Consider the following 23,553-nt stretch of genomic DNA (forward strand, 5'->3'; position numbering starts at 1 on the left):
GAAAGATCCCTATTAATCGACTGCAGTTTTTCACGTCTGAATTAGCTTCTTTATTCAGGGAAAGTTCCCATCAAATCCCATTAGTGTCCCATGGAATGCTTTTACAAGTACTCATCTTGTTAAACAGAGTGGGAGATTATATGTTGCAGTAACAGTGCCTACATAGCAAAACAATTACTTCTGATGGCATTTAGAAAGTGGTAATAGTCTTGCAGCTATCTTTGTAGGGCACAGACAATTGTGAGGGCCTTCTTTTATGACACTGATTAGCTTTTGACTGAATATAACAGAGCTTTATCATTAGTGTACAGAACAACAGTTAAGATCCCCATAGTGTTTAAGTAGTAAGTTGGCCTAAAGGCTTATGATTAGAAGCCCTCATACAAAACCTTCAGAGACTTCTTTATCATTAAAAATCTCTGAAGAGTATTCCAGACTTTGTCTAAATCAAAATGGTCTGTTCATTATAATTCATAGGTTCATAATTATATTCTAGGCTAAGGAACATCAAGACCTTTCTAAGGCTATCTGTGCAATCCAACACAATTGTGTTCCTATGTATCATGGATACATACTAGGATGGGGTATGTTAGTTAAGAAATTTCTAGAGATTATGTGGGGGGGTATGTTAGTTTTGGCATTATTGTCTTCCTCTGTCTATCACTAACCTGTGGACTAGACCTTGGGTGAATTTCTGATTTCTCACCCATCGGTCAAGGTTGCACTTAAATATAGTTAGGGATGGATGGGAAGCCTGTTCTGGAACATGGGGATCCTCTGAGAGATATCTGTCTCACTAGCATGTCTTATCTGTCTCACCAGCATGTTTTATTTATGTCACATGCAAAATTTAAATTCTCGGATTTAGTGCTTTGATGCTGCTAATTTTGCAGATGTGCAAAAGGTCCATCAGGGCTGCATCCAAGGATGCCTCATATGCCAGGCATAGATCACCTCTCAGTAACCTGTAGAAAACAGAGTATAGTAACAGGGCTTTAAGAAGATCCAAATAGGATAATGCATTTACACCCTGGATTCTCCTGGTAAGGAACCTTTGTGGGCACTACAGCCATTGCATATGTCTGATGATGGATCTGATAAGGGCCGAATAAAGTAGCACTATGACTTCTTTGGACCTTGATGCTATGCCCTTACTTATACGTTAGGTGACACAGAATGATTATATTAGTACCTTAGCCACATGTTGGTCATAGGCCAGATTACTGTCTACGTATGTTCCCATCTGGGTCAGTTATTAGGAATATCTTATCGATGGGGTAATCAGCCTGAGTGGCAGTTTTGAAAAAAATCACTATAATGCATTTCTTGGCATTTTTAGTCCATGACTTCAACTCCAGTCATTCGTCTGTGTTAGACCCTTTTTTAAGATGTTTGTATCATGGTGGAATCCGTAGCTACCAATTTGCAGTCATCTTTGAACCTGACATTACTCTTTACCTCTGAGAATTAGATGCCAAATTGGAGTGGTTCCAGCATGGGGTCCTGAGGTACCCCTCTGGTGACTGGTTACTTAGAGGAGATGCTATCACCACTCCTGCAGTCCTGGGTCCTGTCTGTGAACCAGCTGATGACCTAGTTGTGTAGAGGTTTATGGCCAGTTTGGTGAGTTTATCAAGTATACCTGAGTGTGATATTGTATCAAATGCCTTAGCCTGGTCCAGGTAGGCAGTATGCACCATTATTTTCCTCATCCATTGCCTTGATGACCTTCTCAAAGAAGTCCGCCAGGTTCGGTGGGCATGATCTCTTGACAAAGCTAAACTGGGTTGGGTCCAGTGTTTGAAGGTTGCCTCTGTCTTTGTTGATCATTTCCATGATAATTTGTACAATGGCTTATATATTAGACTAGTCAGACTAAAAAGTCTGTCGTTTCCAGGGTCAGCTGATAGTCCACCCTTGTGAAGTGGGATAACCATTGCAGTCCCCCATTCTCAAGGTACAAACCTTGTTTTGAGGTTGTAGTTAAAAAGTGACTTACCTAGTCCTGATAAGTCATGTTTCCAGCTATGTGCAGGCATCCTGAGATACTGTCACCAGGACCTGCTCCCTGTTAGTAGTTGAGGGCATTGTGCTAGTAAATATTTCAGGATGGGACATGGGGGGGGGGTGGAAGTTTGAGCTAAATTTCCCAGCAAGCAAGTTCACTATGTCACTCTGTTCAGTGAAGGTAGCACCACTGACCACGGCCTTTGAGTTCTAAGACATAGCTGTAGAAGGCCTTGTGGCTGTCCTTAGCCTGTGAGGCTATCTTGACCTCATAATTAACCTTGTTGGACTTAATTAGTCCTCTTTGTTTCTTGTTTAGTTTAACTAGAGTACTTCTATCATTATGGGAGTTGCTCTTCCTCATTTAAGCCATGACTTTTTTCTTTTTCCTAGATACCCTCTGAAGGTTAGGATTCCACCAGTGTGGTTTGTTTTTAGAGTTTGTTTTGGGCTTACTTCTAGTGGATACAACAGCCTCTATACAGCCATTTACATGGCTGTACATGGTCTCTGTGAATAATTCTGTACAGGTTCTATGAACTTGAGGTTATTAGGGCCATTTCATTTTGATAATCTACCACTTAATAGGGTCTAGTTTGCTTTGAAATAATTTCTAAATGTTACAGGGTTGGTGGAGTTACCAAGCTGATGTTGCTTTCAAAGGAGACAGATTTGTGGCCTGTACTCACCAATGAGGACATTACATGGGGGGGGGGGTGCAGAACTCTCCTTTACTGGTGACTACAAGGTCCAGTATGTTTGAACCTCTGGTGGGAGTGCACACTATCTGATCAAGGGTATTTGTGTAAATAAAGTCCAGGAATCATTGTGCTTGTGAGTATGAGGCAGTGTACATGTCCCAGTCTATAGTGGATAGTAAGTCTACCATGAATAGGGTATCTGGTTTAATGCTGAGTGTCTCCAGTAGGTCCAGGTATGAGCTATGGGATTCTAGGGACACAGAAGTGACCTATAGCTTGCTAGGATTTGGTACGGGACTTTGTCTATGGTAATCTGATGAGGATAAATTCCAAGGCATTGTCCCGTTTAACCAATGTAAAGTTATGCTTGCTGCTAATATAGACTAAGATTCCTCCTTCTTTTGTCACTTCCTGTGCAACTGGTGGTCTAAATGTGTGGAAGGCATGAAGCCTTGCACTGCCACAGTACTTTCTGCAGAGTATACCATGTCTCAGAAATGGTACAAATGTGTATATTCTCTAGAGTGAGGAGAGCCTGTAGGATATGGAGGTTCTTGTTTAGACACCTATCACTGAGCAATAATATATTTAGGGTTCTGTTTTTATTTGTTATGTTGGTAGGTTTGTCAATTTGGCATTGCTAAAAGGGGACTAAAGATGTGGATACATTTTTATCAAATATTCAGAAGCCTACAGGAGACATGTGCAGACCATGCTTTGGAAAGCAGTGTGGTCTGTTAACCATGTCCTGCCATGCTGACAAATATTGAATCCACCTGGAAAGACACCAGAAAGTAAGCCAATTATTGAAATTAATCATCTTTTGTTTGTACTGTGGCATCAGCCTTGGTGAATGTAGAATGCAGCTCAATGCAAGGCACATACCTGCCTGATACACATATTCAGAGACATCAACATCTCTCTTCATATAGTCCAGGGAAGTATGTCTCATGTCATTAATGCCCACATGGACTATGATGGAATCATACTGGTACCCATGGTGTAGTGATTTGAGTGCAAGGCTCCAGATAAGAAACTAACCGTTGTCTTCTCCTTGTCCAATCTGGTGAGTGAGGCATCCGTGTGTCATGCAATGGAGTCTCCTATGACAAGAGTTCTGGGTAATGTGTTTGCTTGCCTTACAGGCATTTTTCTTAGTTCTCCACTGGGTGTAGGAGTATGAGTGCTTGATGCTACTTTTCGTGAGTGCTTTAGAGATTGCTGAAGATAAGCATTACAGTTTATAGGCTTAGAAGATCTTTGAGATTTGGGAAGATTGCTTTTTTGTGTCTCAGCATAGGTTGGTCTATGTGTGTCGTGGGCACTATGTGCGCTGGATGTAGAATGTGTGTGTGTGTGTGTGTCTGCAGTTGACAATCATGTTTGTGTGTGTGTGTGTGTGTGTGTGTGTGTGTGTGTGTGTGTGTGTGTGTGTGTGTCTGCAGTTGACAATCATGCTTGAATGCAAACTCTTTGCCTCCAGAGAAATTGTGTACATCCATCTCTCACATACTGTGTTTCTTTTTGAAGAACTAAATTGTTGTCTGTGAACATGAGACAATTGCTATATTGTTTCACAATGCCCATATCTACAAACTGGCTATGGAGACATTTGGAAATTGCTTATTCATATTGTCCGGAACTGGATTTGGATGGGCTACTGTAGGTCATGGACGTAGTTATTCAGAGGTCTCCTTGGGTGGTCTCTGGGATTTGGCACTAAACTAGGTTAGAATATGCTAAGATTTGATAGTGGTGATGTTTACTGCGCAAACTATCAGCTCTAAGCTTACGTCTGCACAATGGCTTTGTTTTGGCCACACTAAGTTACAGGTTTCAGTTCTAAGGGATGTTTTATAGATAAAATGCATTTATGGGCATTTGTGTCTGTACAGGGCACTGCTAATCTCTTGATGTAATAACACTAAGAAACATTGCTTGCAGGTATAATGCTACAACAAAACATAAACTACCTTGACAAGGCAATATCAAATATTAGGAACTTTTAAAATAATTTTTAAATGCAAAATCAATAAATAATGCAAAAATAAAGCAATGACACCCTTAACAGTTAACTGAAATGCAAAACAAAAAAAAAAAGAAATTTCTTATCTACCTAGGATGGAGCAGGATTAACTCAGGACCCTATCAGAGTATGGCTAGGGTGTCAAACAGATAGGAGCAATGGGAAATTAAGTGGAAGATAATTTGCAGTAAGGGAGGTTAAGTGCAATACCAGTTTGCTGGGTGGACACAATATTATGGGTATATGGAAAACAACGGGTGGTAAAGTACTTAAATAGGTTATACAACAGATAATAGCACTGGAAGGGGGAGGGACTTTGGAAGTCAGATTACCATAAGGGGTGGAGAAACAGCCTTTTACAACCAAAGAAAATGGTGGAAGGTTTGGGGAAAAAATGAAGCTTATGTCCTGTGGTTAGAATTTCAGAAGCATTTAGCTCAATGCCTCAAGGGGGAGGGAGGGCAGACTCAAATAACAGGGGAAAACAGTAGCTAGGTAAACAGAAAGACACTGCAATGCAACTTTTATATACAGCTATAAAAATTCCTGAAGCACAAATTCTGCAGCGGAATCCACAGTAATGCCACTAATGCAATCTCACCTCAGATTATTGCACCACATTTCTGGAATATACTTTAAGCAGGTATATGATATAAAATGTACCAAAACACAAATGTAGCAGAATTCACAATACTGGCGCTGCTGCAGTCCCGCCACTGATTACGGTACTAGACTAAGCAGAAATTTACCAGTAACACTGAAATAAATAATAATGGAGGCTCAAATTTGGCAGTACATCTCAGTCCTGCCACTGTGAAAGAAGCTCCAAGATTGTCCAGTCTGGGTTCAAAACACAAAAAGGTGCCTTTTACATGTAATTCTACTTACAGAAATAGAAATACAGTATAATGTATTAAGCAATACTAAAATCTTTCGGTAATACACAATCTTCCCACAACAACAAATGAAATTACAAGATGAAGGTCCCAGAACAAACTAAAAAATGCATACAGATAGATGGACAAAAGCAAAGAAGTACAAAAAAAAAGAATCACCAGACAGGTCACTATAAGTGCAACTAAAAATACTGAAGCAGAATTTAAATAAAAAAGATGTTTTTCTTCCCTTTTGATAGAAAGCTTGTTCTCTAACACTTCTATATCTTTTAAGTCAGCTGAGACTAATGTCAACCCCTTCCATATACAGCAGTAGCCTACAGAATGAAAATCCTAACACCCAACAGAAGGATCATTAAAATGCTGACAATAAGGACTGGTGGACATTAATAAGCCTTCAACGATTGTATACATATCATTATATGTAAGATATCCAAGTAAATCCTGCTGATGTATGGACTCAAACACTGTCTTGATAAAGAGAACAAAATTAGAATAAATAAGATGATCTTCTTACCTGGAATGCATCATGGGACATGCCATTCTATACAGGTTACACCATGGGCTAGTGACCACACTCAAAAATACCTATAATTCAGTTCAAAATTCAGGGCAGAAGTCCCTCAAAAGGAGAAATATTGCAATGTTTTAAGGACTTTTGGGCAAATATCTTCATAAAACAAGTTTAATTTGTTTGTTTGTGTCTTTCAGCTTTTCCCAGTTAGGGGTCGCCACAGCGGAACTCCGGTCCGCTAATGATTGGCAGTAGATTTTTATGTGCTGGCTTGCTGGGCCTAACGCACAACCTTCAATGAAGGAACGTCCATTCACGCATGTCGCCACACAGAAGATGCTCTAACTGAGAATCGAATGGGCAACGTCTAACTGTGAGGCGACAACGCTACCGCAGCGGCACCACCGCAGTCTTCATAAAACAAGTTTAATAAAAAAAAACTAATATTAGCATTAAAATTACTTATCAAAAATGAGTGTCCATACAATGAGGTATACCTAGATGATGCAACCTGGCCGGGGAGTTGCGATAATGTCAGGCAGACTTGTTGAAACTATCCATAGCACACAAAAACAAGAGAAACGGCATATAGTTTAACCTCATGCTTTAAATTGGGGAACAACCTCTCTTTGTCACTTGGGCTTCAATAGAGTTGCCACATATTCAAACAATACCTTTGTGACTATAACAAATCCAGATGTGAGTGACTCAAGAAAGTCAAACCACAAATGCTGATGAATCCCAGCCATAAACATGCAGTGCTGCTTAAAAATAAACACTACTTAAAAATATGCATAAGTGAAACTAACTGTGTAGTTCACACTTGTACTCAGTTGACTTAGTGAAAGGATGAATTTTCTTATCATACCATAACTGAATCCTGCAGTTGCTGGAATACACTTTCCAAGTGGTCCTACTGGGTAGCGAAGTCGTGTTACAAGACCTAAAGAAAATAACAAAGTGTCAAAAATATTGTTTGAATTCTATTCATTTTGAATTAGAAAGTATTTTGTCTCTTATGTCTCATTTCCATATATTAGTAATTTGCTTTCAGCATTAATATGTAATTTTTACAGAATATTTGTAAAGTCTTTCTGATCTTCTGTCGCATCTGATTTCTTTAATTAAGACTTTTATTGTGTGTTTTTTTACAGATCATGTGATCTTCCGAGTCTGATCCAGTAAGAACAGCTATGTTGTTATTTCTAGTGACATTGTATTTTCGCTGGGTCTGTATTGTGACTTCAGACAGATGATGTGTGGTAGCCCTACTGTATCATATCAACGTCCAGCAACAGATGTCAGGAAATGATAGTCTTTGACAACTAACCTTTAATGCACTCAGTCTTCTGTAATGTAACATTTGTATCCCATTATTCCATACTGTGTCATACACATTTTCATTTGAACCACTAAAACAGCTTGATACAATGTTATAACTTAGCTATGAGACCTCATACAGTATCACTACCTGACATTCTCCATGAAGAAAGAGTCCAATAAACCACACATATCTCCACATCACTGATCTAATTGTTTAAACTCTGCAAATATTCAGCCAAACAAACAGGCTCCATTTGCAATCTGCTGTAAACTGGTAGTGTTCTTTTCCTAGTTTTGTGTTCATATTGACCAGGCCCATCAATAACTGATTATTTCTAATGGATTTGTCATGTCTTAAAAAGGAGGTGTCTGATGTAAATTCCATAACTTAATTCTTCAAACCTTTATTCACCTATATTAAATCCTCCTCCTAATTCTGTATTACACTGAGAACACATGTAACCTCTTTAGTCTCTTCTACTAATTTAAATATTTTATCCCCTTTATTTTCCTAGCAAATCATTTTTGAACTCTGTCCAACTTTTCAGTATCAGTTCTTGAATAAATGCAAAATCCAGCTCCATATTCCATAACTGTTTTTATGGATTTATAAATCCTTCACAACATACAGCGATCTTGAATGGATACTGTTCTTAGTAATATTCTAATTATAACGTAACATTTATTTCAAGATATTACTGACATGACCTCTAAAGCTGAGCCTTCCATTTACATTCAAATCTTTAAGAGACTGAATTGCTGAAGGTCACAAAACTGCTGAAATTAGGGATTTTGTTTCTGATTGCTTTGCACATATTTCACCCACCATTCTACCTTAACTTTAGGCATGAAACACCAGCTCCATAAACAGGTGATGAATTTAGTCTTCTTATATGTATTTATGTGACACTGTAAACTATGTGACAGTCACCTCACCTAAAACAGCTGGAACTGGCCTCCTTGTTAGGCAGACAATTGTAGCACATGGCACTTTTTGTACCAGGCAGAGTTCAGTTTCTTAATTAACACTAGTTTCTTTATAGATACTGTCAATCTGATGATTTCTTATACAAGTTGTACACCTGCTCTGCCATCTTACCTATAATTAATTGGAGAGAAAGGGGTATAGAAATGACACAACTGTTCAAGCATACAAGCTATGAAATACATTTTAAAATCATTGGCAGAAAAGGGAGTAAATTATGTGTTGTGGTCTACTGTAGAAATTTAAAACACTAAAAGTTATGTAAAATGTTTTGAAATCACTGGAAATAAAAGACATTACAGACATCCAAATATGAAAATGTGACATTAAAAATGGAATTATGTAAAGGACCTTTATTTTTGACAGTAATATTTTATTAATCCAAGGAGTATATTTTTCAATATATAACAACATTCAAAGTATATGACAAAGGAAACAAAGTTCTAAACTACAAATACCCTAAGTGTTCTGAACTCATGATGCATTTAACACACACAAAAAATAATTAAGCAGAGATAATGGTTATTTTTCATGTAGTCTGAACACAGGATTGCAGAGACGATTACCTAAGTAATCTCTAAAGTGTTGCATAGACATCAATGCAAATACAAGGCAAGGACAGACCATACTATATAGCAGCTGGTATCTAGGTTAGACACAGTAGGAAGTAAGATGACCAAAGTGATCATTGAGGGGGAGTGTTTGATACATTCTGTGGTGTGGATATGCACCAATGATCTGTCAGAAGAGACAGGTGAGTTAATAAGCATACCTCTTAACTATCCCTGACTTTGCAAAGCATGCCTATTTTACTTCATATTTCTACTCTGTCTCGCATAACATTTTTTTCTAGCAAATCAGTGAGGCTGATAGTCAGTCAATAATACCAGATATTAGAAGTTCATATTTCTTATTGTTCAGAAAATACATGTTGATGAAAAAACCTGAGGTTCTATTAACTTTGTAAGTAAATTACAGTAATATTTTAAAATGAGTCCCTGAATTTTTTCTTTTAACCCCTCTCCACCTCCATTATTTCTGGTTTTGTCCAGAATTCTAGAGCAAACAGAGATATGGACTGTGCAGTGGTGCAGCAGCAGCATTGTCACCTCAAAGCAAGAGTTCGATTCTTGGCTGGAGTACCTTCTGTGCGGAGTCTGCATGTCATCCCTGTGTTCATGTGGATTTCCTCTGGGTGCTCTGGTTTCCTCCCAAGTTACAAAGACATGCGTCTGCAGTGTTTCTTCCTGGGCCTCCACTGAAAATTGGCTTTGTTCCAAGTCGGACATTCCCAGTAAATAAATGTAAAATAAATAAATAAATATGGTAAGAAGGAGGGCTGGGGGAGAAACAAGGAGATCCCAGAAGTGTTTGGAGGTAGCATTCTCACTTGCACTGCGACTAATGTATAAGGTATTTCAGTAGTCAATGTACTGTAAAAAGTGATGATTAAGAAGTATAAGGACTGGCAGTGGAGAGTGGTAAAAGGTTTAGGAGCTGTAAGAAGGTGGGGGGACATGGCAGACCTTATTCTTCCATGCAGCTATGGCTGATGGGGGATCTCAGCTGCAAAAAGTGGTGTAGGTGGCGGGATTGAGCATGGATAGGTTAAGAGAACCATGGGTTAGTGACAAGAGGGATGAGACATGGAGAAGCCTGGGTGCAGGTTGTTCCAAAATGACAGTGAAGGGGGCTATTAGGAGGACTGAGGGGAGAATGGAGATAGAACAACAAACAAGAATGTGTCAAGGGAATGGCCAAGCTCAGAACGTTCCCTGACTGTTAAATCAGGAGAAGGAGGAGTGCCTATGAATTTCTATAGTGTACTATTTCCAAGCATGTCGGGGAAGAGGCTGGGATATGTAGTATGCAATAAAGGAGTGGGATGAGATGAGGAAGGTAATACTCATGGGGGATCTGGGTCTGCCAGGAGCAGGCTGACAAATTCTCAGCTCCAGGGTAGAGAGGAAACAGAAGTATATTGAGGTCTTAAACCATGAGGGGTTCAGCCATCTGGTGCAGAACAGTAACAGAAAAGACAGAATTCTGGAAATGGACCCATTCTGTATCTGTGAAGACATTGTGACACTTTTAGCCAATAGTGATCTTGCCAGTGTAGGATTTAGTATAGGGAGGAAAAGTAAGAGTGCAAAAACACAGCTGATGGTGTGCGATTTTAGGATGGTGGATTATGCAGGGCTGGGATAAGGGTCCATGATGAGTTAAGAAATTGTGAGCAAAATAAATGCATAAAGAAGTTATGGGAATAAGGAAGCTTTGAAGTAATCAGGTCTATGAACAAGGCTGTGAGGAAGAGGCAAAAAGGCAATAAAAGAAGGCTAGTGTGGCAACACAAAATGTGAGGGTAGCAATCATGGCAAAAGATAGGTACTACAAAAGTTAGAAAGGATTGGATGGGGAGGGGAAGAGCTACAGTAAAAGGAAACTAACCAAAGGGTAAAACAGATATATGGAGAGAAAGGCTGAAACTGAATGGAAGCTAGAAGAATAGATTAGGATGGGGATGGTGTATTTCCTATAGGTACACAGCAGAAAGGCGAAAGGAGAAAAGAAGAGACCAAAGTAATCAGGCTGAGAAATGAGGGGAAGGAGATAAGAGATGACTGGGCAAAAAAAAAATAAAACAGAGGAACTGAATGATTACTTCTCTTCAGTTTGTCTTCACAAATGACAGCATAAGGAGGGTACTATGTTGGGAGGGAGACCGGGAAAAATAGGAAAAACAGTGGACAGTTGCTAGGATAGAAACAGATGAGGTAGAGAAGGAACTGTCTGCAAACAATAGAGAGTTGACTTGTAAATGTTTTATTATTTTTTTACAAGAATTTTATTAGTTAATGTGTATCCATCTCTTTTAAATGAGTTGAAATGTATTCTACGAAGAAAAGGTGAAAAGTAAAATTGTACTGCAGGTGAAAAATTGCTTTTGCATAGAACATCCTTGAGATTGTGTCTGAAGGAATAGTTAATCATGAACAATGTAGTTGCCAGCAGAGCCTGTTTGGTAACAAGAAACAAATGGCCATGCTTATTAAATGGACTTTGTGAAAATTAGCTGACAGCTGTGAAAAAACGATGATGAAGATGAGGTTGATTTGTAAATACTGTAAATTGTAAAATATTCTATTTTTGCATTGTTGTCGCTGTTATTCTCTATTAGTGCACATAAATGCTTCTCTTGAAAATAAATAGCGATTGGGAATGTGCAACTATGGAAGACACTGACTGTGGACAATGAAACAGTACCAATAAAAGAGAGATTAAAATTCTAAAGAATCTAGCCCTGACTCATGAACAATACGGTATAAACTATTGTAAACTATGAAATGAGTTTAATACATGTAAAACTTGATAGACAGTTACCGGTCTGTGATGCTTTTGTTCCCACATATAGTTTTAGTAGTAATCCTGAAGTGTCCACAAAGTAGGTCTTTGACTCCAGCAGTATTAGGGAGGGTAAGGTACAAGGGTAAAATGGACTACCTCCCAGAGTGCTCAGTAATCTGGCCAGTGTATCAGCCATATCCTAAGTGGAGCTTAGCAGCAAGTCACTGACTAGGGCACAAGAGCACAAAGACTGGAGGACAGCACATACAGTACCACTATATGAAGGGGAACTGGACAGATCTAAGGAATAATAGGCCTCCTAGCTTAATAGCAATTGCAAGGAATGTCATGGAGGGAATCCTGGTCCTGGGGGAAGTCTAGCAGCATTTATAGAAGACAATATTCTCCAGGACAATAACCACAAAGTCTTCATGGCTAGCATGAGCATGTCAGTCAGTCCTTTTCCAAATTTTCAGTGAGATGCAGGTGAACTTGGCTGCAGTTTCTGGTGATATGGTCTACCTGGGACTTAAGCAAAGACTTTAACTCAGACCTGCATAGGAAGAGGATGGTAGAACTGGATGCCTGGTGCATGAACAAGACTCCAATACTATAAAGCATATTGCTACAATTTAAAGGAAAGCAGAAACAATGAAAGAAAGAAAAAACAAAGAGGATTTTTCCAGGATAAGAAGTTTTTTTGCTTTGCAGCAGCTGGGTAGCAAGACTAGCAGTTTGGAAAATGGCAGAGGGTTCTAGATGATCCAGTTACGGCTCAAAATATGTAACTACTGACTGAGACCTTATTATAAAATTTAACTTGGCTTGTTAAAGTCAGTCTGCCCTTTATAATGCCATATTGTTTACAATCTAAATTTGGTCCATGCATATTTTATTTTATTAAATGTTGCAATATACATTGTCCAAAACCCTTCAATGTAACTTTAGTAAGACATATTGGAGTGATAATTGATTATATCTAGCTTATCTCTTTTCTTAAAAATATGAAGAACATACAATTACATCTACTTTTCAGGTGCAAATACACATCTTAACATAGTATTAAATATAGCCAGTACTATAAATATTTCATTCTCTTTTGTTAAACTTCTAAGACAGTGGTGCACAACCTTTTTATGGGGAGGGCCACAACATAAATTCTTAATGCATCTGCGGGCCACCTCAAAACATAGTAAGTCGTTACCAGTTAACAACAGGTACAGGTGACTGGCATTTTTACTTAAGACAGCAGTCATGAAATTGCCTGTTTTCTATATCAACTTTGCATTCAAGTTTATTCTGGCTTGCAGCCACAACTTATTACAAACTCTTGCAGAAAGTTACTACTGTTTACAGACTACAAGTTATAAACAATCAAGAATAGTTACTTCCACAGCTAAAATTAGAGGTGTGCGCAACTTCAATCGATTAGGTAAGTAAGCATGTGCTGAAAAGTTTGCATGACTGGAAAATAAGGCATAGCATTTTTTTCACTTTTTTAAAAAATTTTTGGTTACTCTCTGGGGGGCGGATGGTGTTGCGTCAAGAGCAGGATTTGGCCCCGGGGCCAAACGTTGTGCACCACTCTTCTAAAATGTCCTGACATTGTCAGCCCCTGAACTGGTTTTCTTTACTTTTCATAATGAGAATAACTCTTCTTTTAGTTATTATGGGACTCGCATGTAGTTTGTTAATATTTACTGAATAGTTCCTTAAAGGTTTATTTACTATATACACCCTACTCAATAATTAACTGAATATCTCTGCCATTGTACTCTTATCTGTCTCTATCTTTAAGTTATAAGCAATAGCACTTTTAATTTTACATACATTTCTATTTGTATTTATAGATATAACATTTTTTTATTGTCAGTTCCTCTTATCAAAGACTTTTCATATTTCCTTTGCCTATTTATAAGGACTTTTGGCGATTTTTTAGTGACACAATTTAAACACACCTTATTCTATTTAAATCTATTTTGATATACTGTAAACATAAATGTATCTTTCTTCCATAATAGCCTTGTTAAATAATTATTCCACCAAGGTTTTTTTTCTACCTGCTGTCTTGATCCTTTTTTATTACAGTTTTAAGATGTAAATGTTTTTAAAGGTGGTTTAGCCACATTATTTTGGCATGTCTAAATACACTCTGCCCCATTCTTCTTCACGCAAATAATCCAATGAATTTGCTATATCCAATAATTTCAAAATTATAATATATAAATTGACCACAATGCTGTGACTTAGAACTAATTATATAAAAAGTTATACAATCATGATCAGTTGTTCCAAGTGCTGGTAAAATTTTAAAATTATTAATCAATTCTTCCCTATTTTCCAACACCAGAATCAAAATATTTAAACAACATGTTGGGAAAATTATGTTCTCAATATGTCCAAAATGATGATTTCATAAATGTATTTATAAACTGCTTATACCAATTACTATTCTGGTAATTGAAATCTCCCAATATTAATATTGGTAAACCACCCAAATAACCCTCTAACATTTGCAAAAGGATAGATGTTCCAAAACTATAATTTTTTGGTCTCCATAAAGCAATTCAAATTCTATAGTTTCCCCAAGGTGTAAAATTATTTAATATGATATTCATTATTTCATCATTCAAACCGATACCCTAAAGATAATTAGCGATAGAAAACAACATCACCTTTACAATGGAAAGGGTAGAAAAAGAGGCAAGGGGCAGGTGAAAAGGAAGAAATCAAAACTAAACATGGAAGGATTGAAGAACATTGCTGTAAGAGAAAAGAAGAGAAAGACAGATGTTAGCTACATGGCTCAAGCTCTGGATTTACAATGCCATGTGGATGAAAATTTAGTACGCAATGAAAACAGTGCAATTAATAAGACTAATAGTGATGAAGATCTATCCTTCATAACAATTGATAGAGCAGAAATTACTGTACTAGAAGCTGAAGATTCTTCAGAGATGGTCATCAAAGATATTCTTAAGATGCTTAGCAAATATATTCTTGTAATTGGAGATTAAGTTATTAGAGGAACTGATACTTATATCTGCAGAGATGATAATGGACATTGAGTAGTGTTATGCAAGGAGCAAAAATAGAAGATGTGAAACAAGCCTTGGAACACCTTAATGTAAGGAAGTATGGATCTGTTTTTATTCATGTTGGCACAAATGATGTCACCAACAAAGATTCTCTGACTGTTAGTCGGGAACTGGCAGCCCTCCTAGATAGTACAGCTTGTACAGGTGTTAGGACATATTTTTCACAAATCACATATTGAAAGGATAGTCAGGTCACTGTGAATGAAAAGATTTTTTGGATAAACATCCACATGGAAAAAATGTCCTGTTTTAAAAAATGGAAATGTTTAGAGCATCTAAGCCTTGTTTTAGGCACATGTGTTCAGACAGGATGGTGTGCATTTGTCTAGATCAGGGAAGAGAATTCTTGCAGCAGATATTTTGCAATATTTGGCAAACACTAGCCAGGATTTTTGCCAGGTCAAAAATTTAACCGTTTACAGATAGCAACATTTGATGCATCTCTGATGGTTCTTAATGCTAGGCTAGGAGCATTAATAATAAAGTTTTTTATTAGAAAATTTGCTATGTTCCCTCAAGATTGATGTTGTTATTGTTTGTGAAACATGGTTAAAGAACAATGACTGGAAACCAGTTCTGACGGTGTATAAATGTTTTTACTATAACAGACATTCTAACAAAAAATCAGGTGGAGGTGTTATGATAGGGATTAAAGATAGCTATGAGACCTATGATTATTACATGTTCAATGATAACACCAATACTACAGACTGTGTAACTGTGACAATAAAGACAACGCTGGAACATATAACAATTGTTGGAGTGTATAAACCACCAAGTCAAGTGCAGATGACCTAGAGGAATTCATACATTTCTTACATGAAACACAGGAGGGAAGAATAATATTAGCTGGGGACTTAAATTTACCAGAAACAGACTGGAATAATATTGATTCAATAATGTTAGTAAAGAGATTATTTACAAAGTATATTCAGGAACAACAAATGCTTCAGATTGCAAAAAAACCCACCAGGGGACGGAATATACTAGATATTGTTTGTGTTCCAAAAGAAATTACTGTAACTTCAAGTCAAGTTTTACCACCATTGATGTGCACTGATCATAGGGTTATTAAGGTTAATTTGTTGCTAGATAATTCTGCCAAACTGAAATCTAAGCCAATGCACAGAAGGTTAATTACAGATTATAGGGAAGCAAAACAGTTACTATATAAAACTAACTGGAGTGAGGTGTTCAATGGAAAAACTGCAGATGGAATGTGGAAAGTTTTGAAAGAGAAATTGTTTGAGTGCAAAAAGTAAAAAAAAAAAATTAACATCAGGATCTAGGCATGCAACCTCATGAGGGTATATTTCCATAAGAACAAGATACCTGATTAAGGTGAGAGACAAAAAATATAACAAATGGAAGAGAGGTCAAACTACAACTTTGAAAACTGAAATAAACAAGCTGGACAAACAGATTAAGCATAGCATTAGACAAGATCAAGAAAAAATTGAAGAAAATTTATATAAAGATATTGAGCATAATAGGAAACCTTTTTACAGATACATAAGATGTGGAAGGAGTAAAGATACACAAATCAATAAACTATGTGCAGATTCTAAACATATTATAAATATATTTGCAAAATCTTATGCAAAACAGTTTGGCTCCACAAAAGGGGTGGTAAGTTGTCCTAGTGACATCCAGGCAACCCCAGATACTGGAATCTAATTAGATTATATTGAAAAAGAACTGTGTAAACTGGATCCAAACAAAGCTCAGGGAGGAGACGGAATAAGTAACAATGATCTGAGAACACTTCAGCAAGAACTTACATTACCATTATATCTATTATTCACTAGGTCATATAAATATGGGGAGAGTCCTCAAGTTTGGAGACATGCTCATATTAAACTTATCTTTAAGGGAAAGGGGAGTAGGACAAACCCAGAATCATATAGACCCTTAAGTCTACTTTCATGTTGTGGAAAAATAATGGAGAAGGTAATACTGGATAAGTTATTGTCAGAACTGGATAGATTGGGACTTGAAACCATATATCAACATTCATATGTTGAAAATAGATCTATTACCACCTGTAACGTGAATGGGCGTTCCTTCATTGAAGGTTGTGCATTAGGCCCAGCAAGCCAGCACATAAAACTCTACTGCCAATCATTAGTGGACCGGAGCTCCACTGTGGCAATCCCTAACCGGGAAAAGCCGAAAGACACAAACAAACAAACAAACCACCTGTAACATGATGTTCTATAACAATATAATAACAGCTATGAATGAAGAATTGTGTTGTGATGTGATTTATATAGAGTTAACTTCAGCATTTGACAGGGTCGTACACAAAACACTGATGACTAAATTAGTACAACTAGGTATTGATGTACTGTTGATAAAATGGATAGCTGCATGGCTTATGGATAGGACATGGCAAGTATCACACACCAACTGGACAGGTGAAATCCTTGGCTACAGTCAAGGTGTCCCACAAGGCTCTGTCCTAGGCCCTTACCTATTTAGATTATATCTTTCAGACCTTACCTTTTCATCTGAGGTGTTCTACAGTCTATATGCTGATGACCTGAAATTGGGTAAACTGATTACAAGTGTTACAGATAAGGCATGCCTGCAAAATAATTTGACTAAATTGACCATTTGGGCACAGGAGAATAATGTGTTGATAAATACATCAAAAACTAAGCATATGAGATTTGGGAGACATCAACTGAAAAGTGAATATTTAATACAGCACACAGTAATTGAAACTGTAGATTCATTTAAGGACCTGGGTATATGGGTAGATTCAGCTATGAGTTCTTTTAATCATATCAACCAATTGGCTAAAGATAGTTATAGAACTATAGGCTGTATAAAAAGATTTATAAAGTCTAGGAAATCAAACATAATGAAGTCAGTGTTTGTTAGTTACATTAGACCCAAACTTGAGTATGAAATAACAATATGGAAACCGTATAGGAAAACAAGCATGAATAAACTGGAAAGAGTACAGCGGAAATATACCAAGGGCATCCACGGATGTGAAAATCTAAGTTATTATGAAAGACTAAAATATCTGAACTTGTACAGTGTCTCTTACAGATATTTAAGAGGAGACCAAATTTAGGTATACAGGGCATTTAGGGACAACTTCCTCTGGCAATGTTTGGGGTTAACAAAAATTACTAGAGAATCATCAGATAACCGGTGTAGAAGATTCTGTAGGAATGAGAAGTGCACTGATTGGTTCTCTGACAGAGTAGCTGATGCTTGGAACAGACTACCAAATTACATTAAAGCATGTACTAATTTAAATATTTTTAAGAACAGCCTGGACAGTTATTATGTGAACAAATGTTTTGGTATATTGGCAGGCTAGAAGGGCATTAATGCTCATGCTTGAAGCATTTGTATGTATGTATGTATGTATACATGTATGTATATATGTCCGCATGTACATATGTATGTACATATGTATGTATGTATGTATGTATGTATGTTCGTATGTATGTATGTATGTATGAGTATCAATAATAATACTCATGTTCCTTTTTTCTTATGTCTATTTCAAATTTGGCAAATTCAGGAAATAAATATTTTGTGCCCCAAGATTCAGTAATAACTATTACCCAAAGTGTATACTGACTTATACATAGTTCTAACTCTTCTTTTTTATGTTTTAAACTCCTTATATTAGTTAGAAACATTATATAGTTCTACAAGATCTTTTTGTAGGATGGGGAAAGCGTCTGGGATGAATTTGAAAAGTCTGGCCAAGTAAGCAGTAATGTAACAGTTTTTGGCTTAATGCAAACAAATGCAAAATACTGCACTGGAAAATAACAGCTCTGATGTGAAGTATCAGCTGGGGGAGGGGAACTGATGATAACAGAGCAGGAAAAAGATATTTAGGTGTTCATCACAACTGGATTGGATCCCCAGCACAGAGTAAGAAGACAGTGGCAGTGGCAAACAAAACACTGAGGTGAATCATCAGGGAGAATCTAGAAAAAGTCACCGGAAAGATCCACTGAATGGAGGGGAAGTGTTATGACCACAGACCAGAAGAGGTGGGTATGGGAATGAACATGGATACTGATGTACAAGATCCTGACAAGGAAGTCTGAGGGCACATCAACAATAGAAAGAACAGGGGGAGAGAAAAGGGTAGAGTTTGCTGATTTTTTGGGACTAACTATTCAGTGTATATCAGAAAGCACTTCATAGATGGGACTCCAAAACCATGAAGTAGAGTACCAAAATAGGAGGTGGAGAGTGGCTACAGAGGTGCATTCAAGAGTCCATCCACAAGTTCAAGTTCAAAAGTACTAATGTTCTTAAACCTAAACAACAGTATAAATGCCGATTATTAATAGATATCAAACACATGAATAGACAGTAACAAATGCAAATGCACTGGCCAGATTTCTTCAGCCTCTAGGAGATAGTCCATGCTGTCTCCTTCTGCCATCAAGTAAAATAATAAAATGTGACTATCCGGCTAAGAAAAAATCATTAAAGTCATTAAAATACTTTGCAAAATGCATGGACATACTATGGCAAAGTCAGTAATATTCACAAGCATATAATCAGTTAAAGGATAAATCATATAAACAGGCCTTCAAGAAGGTCCTGAAACCACTCAGGATGGGGAGTCAGTAAAGGACTGGTGGCAAAAGGGTAAACGGAAAGCTAGTAATGTATGGGAAGCTAGAATTTTAAATGCACTTAAACAGCACACTATATATAGATACATTGACACCTTCTGTCATCAGGCAAATGTAATGTAATACAATATAATGCTGCAACGATGATGACTGCATTAAAAGAAGCTTTCATAGTTGTATTCTCATGGTCTGGTGTTTCACATTACAAGTTTTTTTTTCTGTTTTGACCCACTGCACCTCATTTCCATCTGTTTAGTCATTCATTCTGCAGTTTGAATAACTCCTCTTGCAAACAGGACAATACTTTCCCGCTTATGCTCTCCCTGTCCTCCCCTACAAATTGTACAACATTGTATGCTGACACTGTCAATATGGATGTGTCTGTGTTAAGTTTTACAGTAACTGGTATTCCAAAACATGTTAATGTGAGTCCTGGAATAGAGAGTCAGAATCACCATAAATGCAGGCTTACACATACTGAGTCTGAGATTGCCATCTCTTGGTATATTTCCTTTTCTCCAAGGTATAATGAGCTTAAAGTTGTTATATATACATTTAGGGGAAGGGGACTTACACCTTCCAATGCAAAAAAGAACTTTAAAGGAAAAAAAATAATGTTCAGCATTCATTATTCTTATGTTTTTCACACTTACAAGTCTCAGAATAAAAATAGGGAGCATAGCTCTCTACTGTACAGATTTTTGCAGAATGTCCAGAGTTTTGACTCATATTTTTGTTTTGTTTCTCATAAAATTGCAGCTTTCTAGTAAATCACTGGCAAATCGTTAAGGAGTGAAGTCAGAAAAGTATAGCAAACATTTCATTTTCAGACTTCATATCCTTCAGAAAATTCATGCTAATGCAAAACTTTCTATGTTTGTAAGAACAATATTTTAAAAGTGCTCCTATTTTTCGGCCTTTATCCCCTCATTTTTTGTGGCTTTGTCCAGATTTCTTGCTTTAAGAGGTTGAGAGCTGTGATAGGGAGACATGTTTTCCTGTCTGCAGTGGTATTAAAGCTTTACCCTACTAACAAGAGAACAGATGCTACATCTTCTTTGTTTGGATTTCCCTGTCTATTTACAGGAGTGGCATAAATTTGAAAAATATTTTGGAGAAAGAAAAAATTAAATTGTATAGGAATCTAGGTACTTTTAAATGTGGCAGTTGCCCCTATTGTAAATATATAGAAGAAGGACATTATGTAGAAGTCAGGGGCATGAAACCGAAGAACAATAATAGATGCAATTGTCAATCTAAAATGGCTGTGTACCTGGCTAGATGTCAAAAATGCCCTTCATTCTATATAGGAAAATCACAATGAAAATTACGTGAAAGGCCTTATGAACACCTATATAGTATTTCCAGGGAACAAGGGTGAAAATGCCCTAGCAAAACATGTCAGTTTGAACCCAGGGCACACTTTTAAATTTTGGATAATACAGCAGATGTAGCCTAACCCGAGAGGTGGTCCATTGACAGTAATGTTGGAATTATTTGAATTGCTTTGGCAAATACGCCTGGATGCATATACACTACCAGGTTTAAATGACGTGTTCTATCCACAGCATCTTAAAACTGAAAAATTTAAAAAGATAATATCTATGAGAAGCTGTATAGGAATTTAGATTTACATATTCATGTTTTTACTCATGTTTAGCATTTACTTGTTTTTTTAAAAAGTTTTAGTATATGCTTTTGTATGAGAGAATTCAGAGTAATATAAGTGTTCTTCTGTAGAGGGTACTTTAAATTCTTGATTGGTCTTTTGATCATATGACTAGTAAAGGAGGGTATTTTAAGCAACATTTTCTTTTTTGACAGTGTATCTGAAGAAGTTCATGTATACAATTGGACAAAAAGCACTTTATACAAATAAATTGATTTTGATTTAAAGTTGCATCTGGAGTCTGGTCTACCTGCCTGCCTGGAACTTATTTGGATTTTGTTCATCAGCCTGCTTTTTGCGGTTGTTTATCTAGTTGGTATCTTTATTGAATTATCACTTGTGACATAGGTAAATTTACATTCATATAAAAGTGATCACACTATAAATAACATAAACATTTTACTTCCCATATATTGCTATATATCATATAACCTAAGCAATATTACAAAAATTATTAAATTCCTGCTTTTTTTTAAACAAGAAACATCTTTATTAAACAGTCACTTACTACATAGGCAACCATACATTTATACAAATGCAAACAAACCACACCGACACACACCCAGTTGCAAACATTATACCTCACTTATAATCTACCCAATTTTTTCAATCAAACATTACATAGCTCATTTGTCCTGCCTTCTTTAAGCCTCATTCCTCCCTTGTATGTATTGTTCCCACAACAATTTACATTTTTTTCCTATGTAGTTGCTCCTACCTTTTTCTAAAGATCTCATATCTGGTTGTTTTATCTCTGTTACTATATTCACTACTTCCAGTGTAGTTGGTTTAGATTCTGATTTCCATTTTCTAGTAATTGCTTTTTGGCAGCCACCATTATTGAACACAGCAAGGCCTTACCGTAAATGCCTAGGCAGAATTTTGAGGAGAGGTAACAAGGGACATGAACTTTCTTAGTACTGTTGCTTCACACTGTGATGTTAGTTATGTGAAGAATACATCTCTTTTGGCTACATTACAAATTCATGCATTCTAAAAAAATAGATTAACAAAAGTTAAAAAAAGACAAAAAAAAGAAATAAATCTAAAAGTAAAATTATAGTAATCATTCTGCAAATTTACTTTAATAATTTATAGGTGTATTTTTGAAGAATTTCTTAAATACACACACACACACACACACACACACACACACACACACACACACACACACACACACACACACACATTTTATATATATATATATATATATATATATATGGGTCTAATTTGTTTTGTTGAATTTCATTTCAATTAATTCCATTTCACCCTGACCATATAGCTGAAAACTCATTTCACTCAATCTCATTTCACTGAACTGCAGTTAGAATATATATGGCACTGCGTAGAGTACTGCAAGGCAAGTAAATGGTATATGCCCTTTGCCCCACTGTAATGCAATCCCGGAGTTGGTATATATAGTTAGGGGGGGAGTGGGCCACAGCCCCTCACATTGGGCAGTGTGGGGGGTGTAGCCCACCACCTTATTTGTTTTATATTGTATTTTAACAAAAACTTCAAAACAATGCATTTTAAAGAATAGACATGCATAGTTACAACACCAATGACTAACTCCAAAAGACAATATGTATTCAAAATAATTGGGGGACTAGGATGATCCCGTTCCTAACTGCTGTATGCTATTTACACCCCTGTCCAGTATGCATTAGCACTGCAGCAGGCTGGCCACCTCCCTCCATGCAGGATGGGTGAGATGGCATCATCTGCAGTTTCCTATCCTCTGCACTCCTGCTCCTCCAGTGTCTGACCTGCTAGTCAGCTTCAGGCTGTCTGAGTCATAGTCATGGCTTCATCCCTCTGTGTCATGGAAATGGCTTCAGAAGGACTGCCCCCATTTTTAACATTAGAATATCACTCCATCACTGGATTAAGGATGAGTGACAGCCTTCTAACATTGGTTTCATATATGCTTTATTTATATAGTCAGAACAAAGGCAACTGTGGATTTAAATAGCTAAAATACACTACTGAAGTTGTACAGTTCGATGAAAGCTGACACCTTTGCTTAAATCCCTCTCTATATTTCAAAAAAATGTCATAAATGTCATTATATTTATTGTTTAACTTGTAAACTGATTGTGAGTTTAATGTGGGGGTAGTCCTTCCTGTATGCTTTAATCAGTTTTAAGAACCATGTACAAATCATCATTGTTTTAGAAGAACTGCAGTAAAGCATTGAAATATATAAAAATTATAAAAAATGCAGCTGTGTTTTTATGAAATGCAGCAGATATTCATAACATAACGTATTGCAAACATTTGTGAATACGACTGCACATGAAGTGTGATTATTTTGCCATGGAGGTGTTAAGTGGATTCTGTGACATTTTTCTTCATATG

The 23,553-nt window shown here is 36.9% G+C and overlaps 1 protein-coding gene across 1 annotated transcript in view; it reads right to left on the reverse strand.

Annotated features, from left to right (window-relative positions):
• The window catches only part of TXK (TXK tyrosine kinase), a 693,943-nt gene that overhangs the window by 181,678 nt on the left and 488,712 nt on the right, over positions 1 to 23,553 (reverse strand). Inside the window, exon 9 of the mRNA XM_044061415.1 lies at positions 7,013 to 7,087. Coding sequence (XP_043917350.1) covers positions 7,013 to 7,087 — 75 coding nt within the window. The remainder of the gene's footprint in view (positions 1 to 7,012; positions 7,088 to 23,553) is intronic.

This window comes from Protopterus annectens, chromosome 2.part0 (assembly GCF_019279795.1).
Source record: "Protopterus annectens isolate FY-2018-M chromosome 2.part0, PAN1.0, whole genome shotgun sequence".
NCBI lineage: Eukaryota > Metazoa > Chordata > Ceratodontiformes > Protopteridae > Protopterus > Protopterus annectens.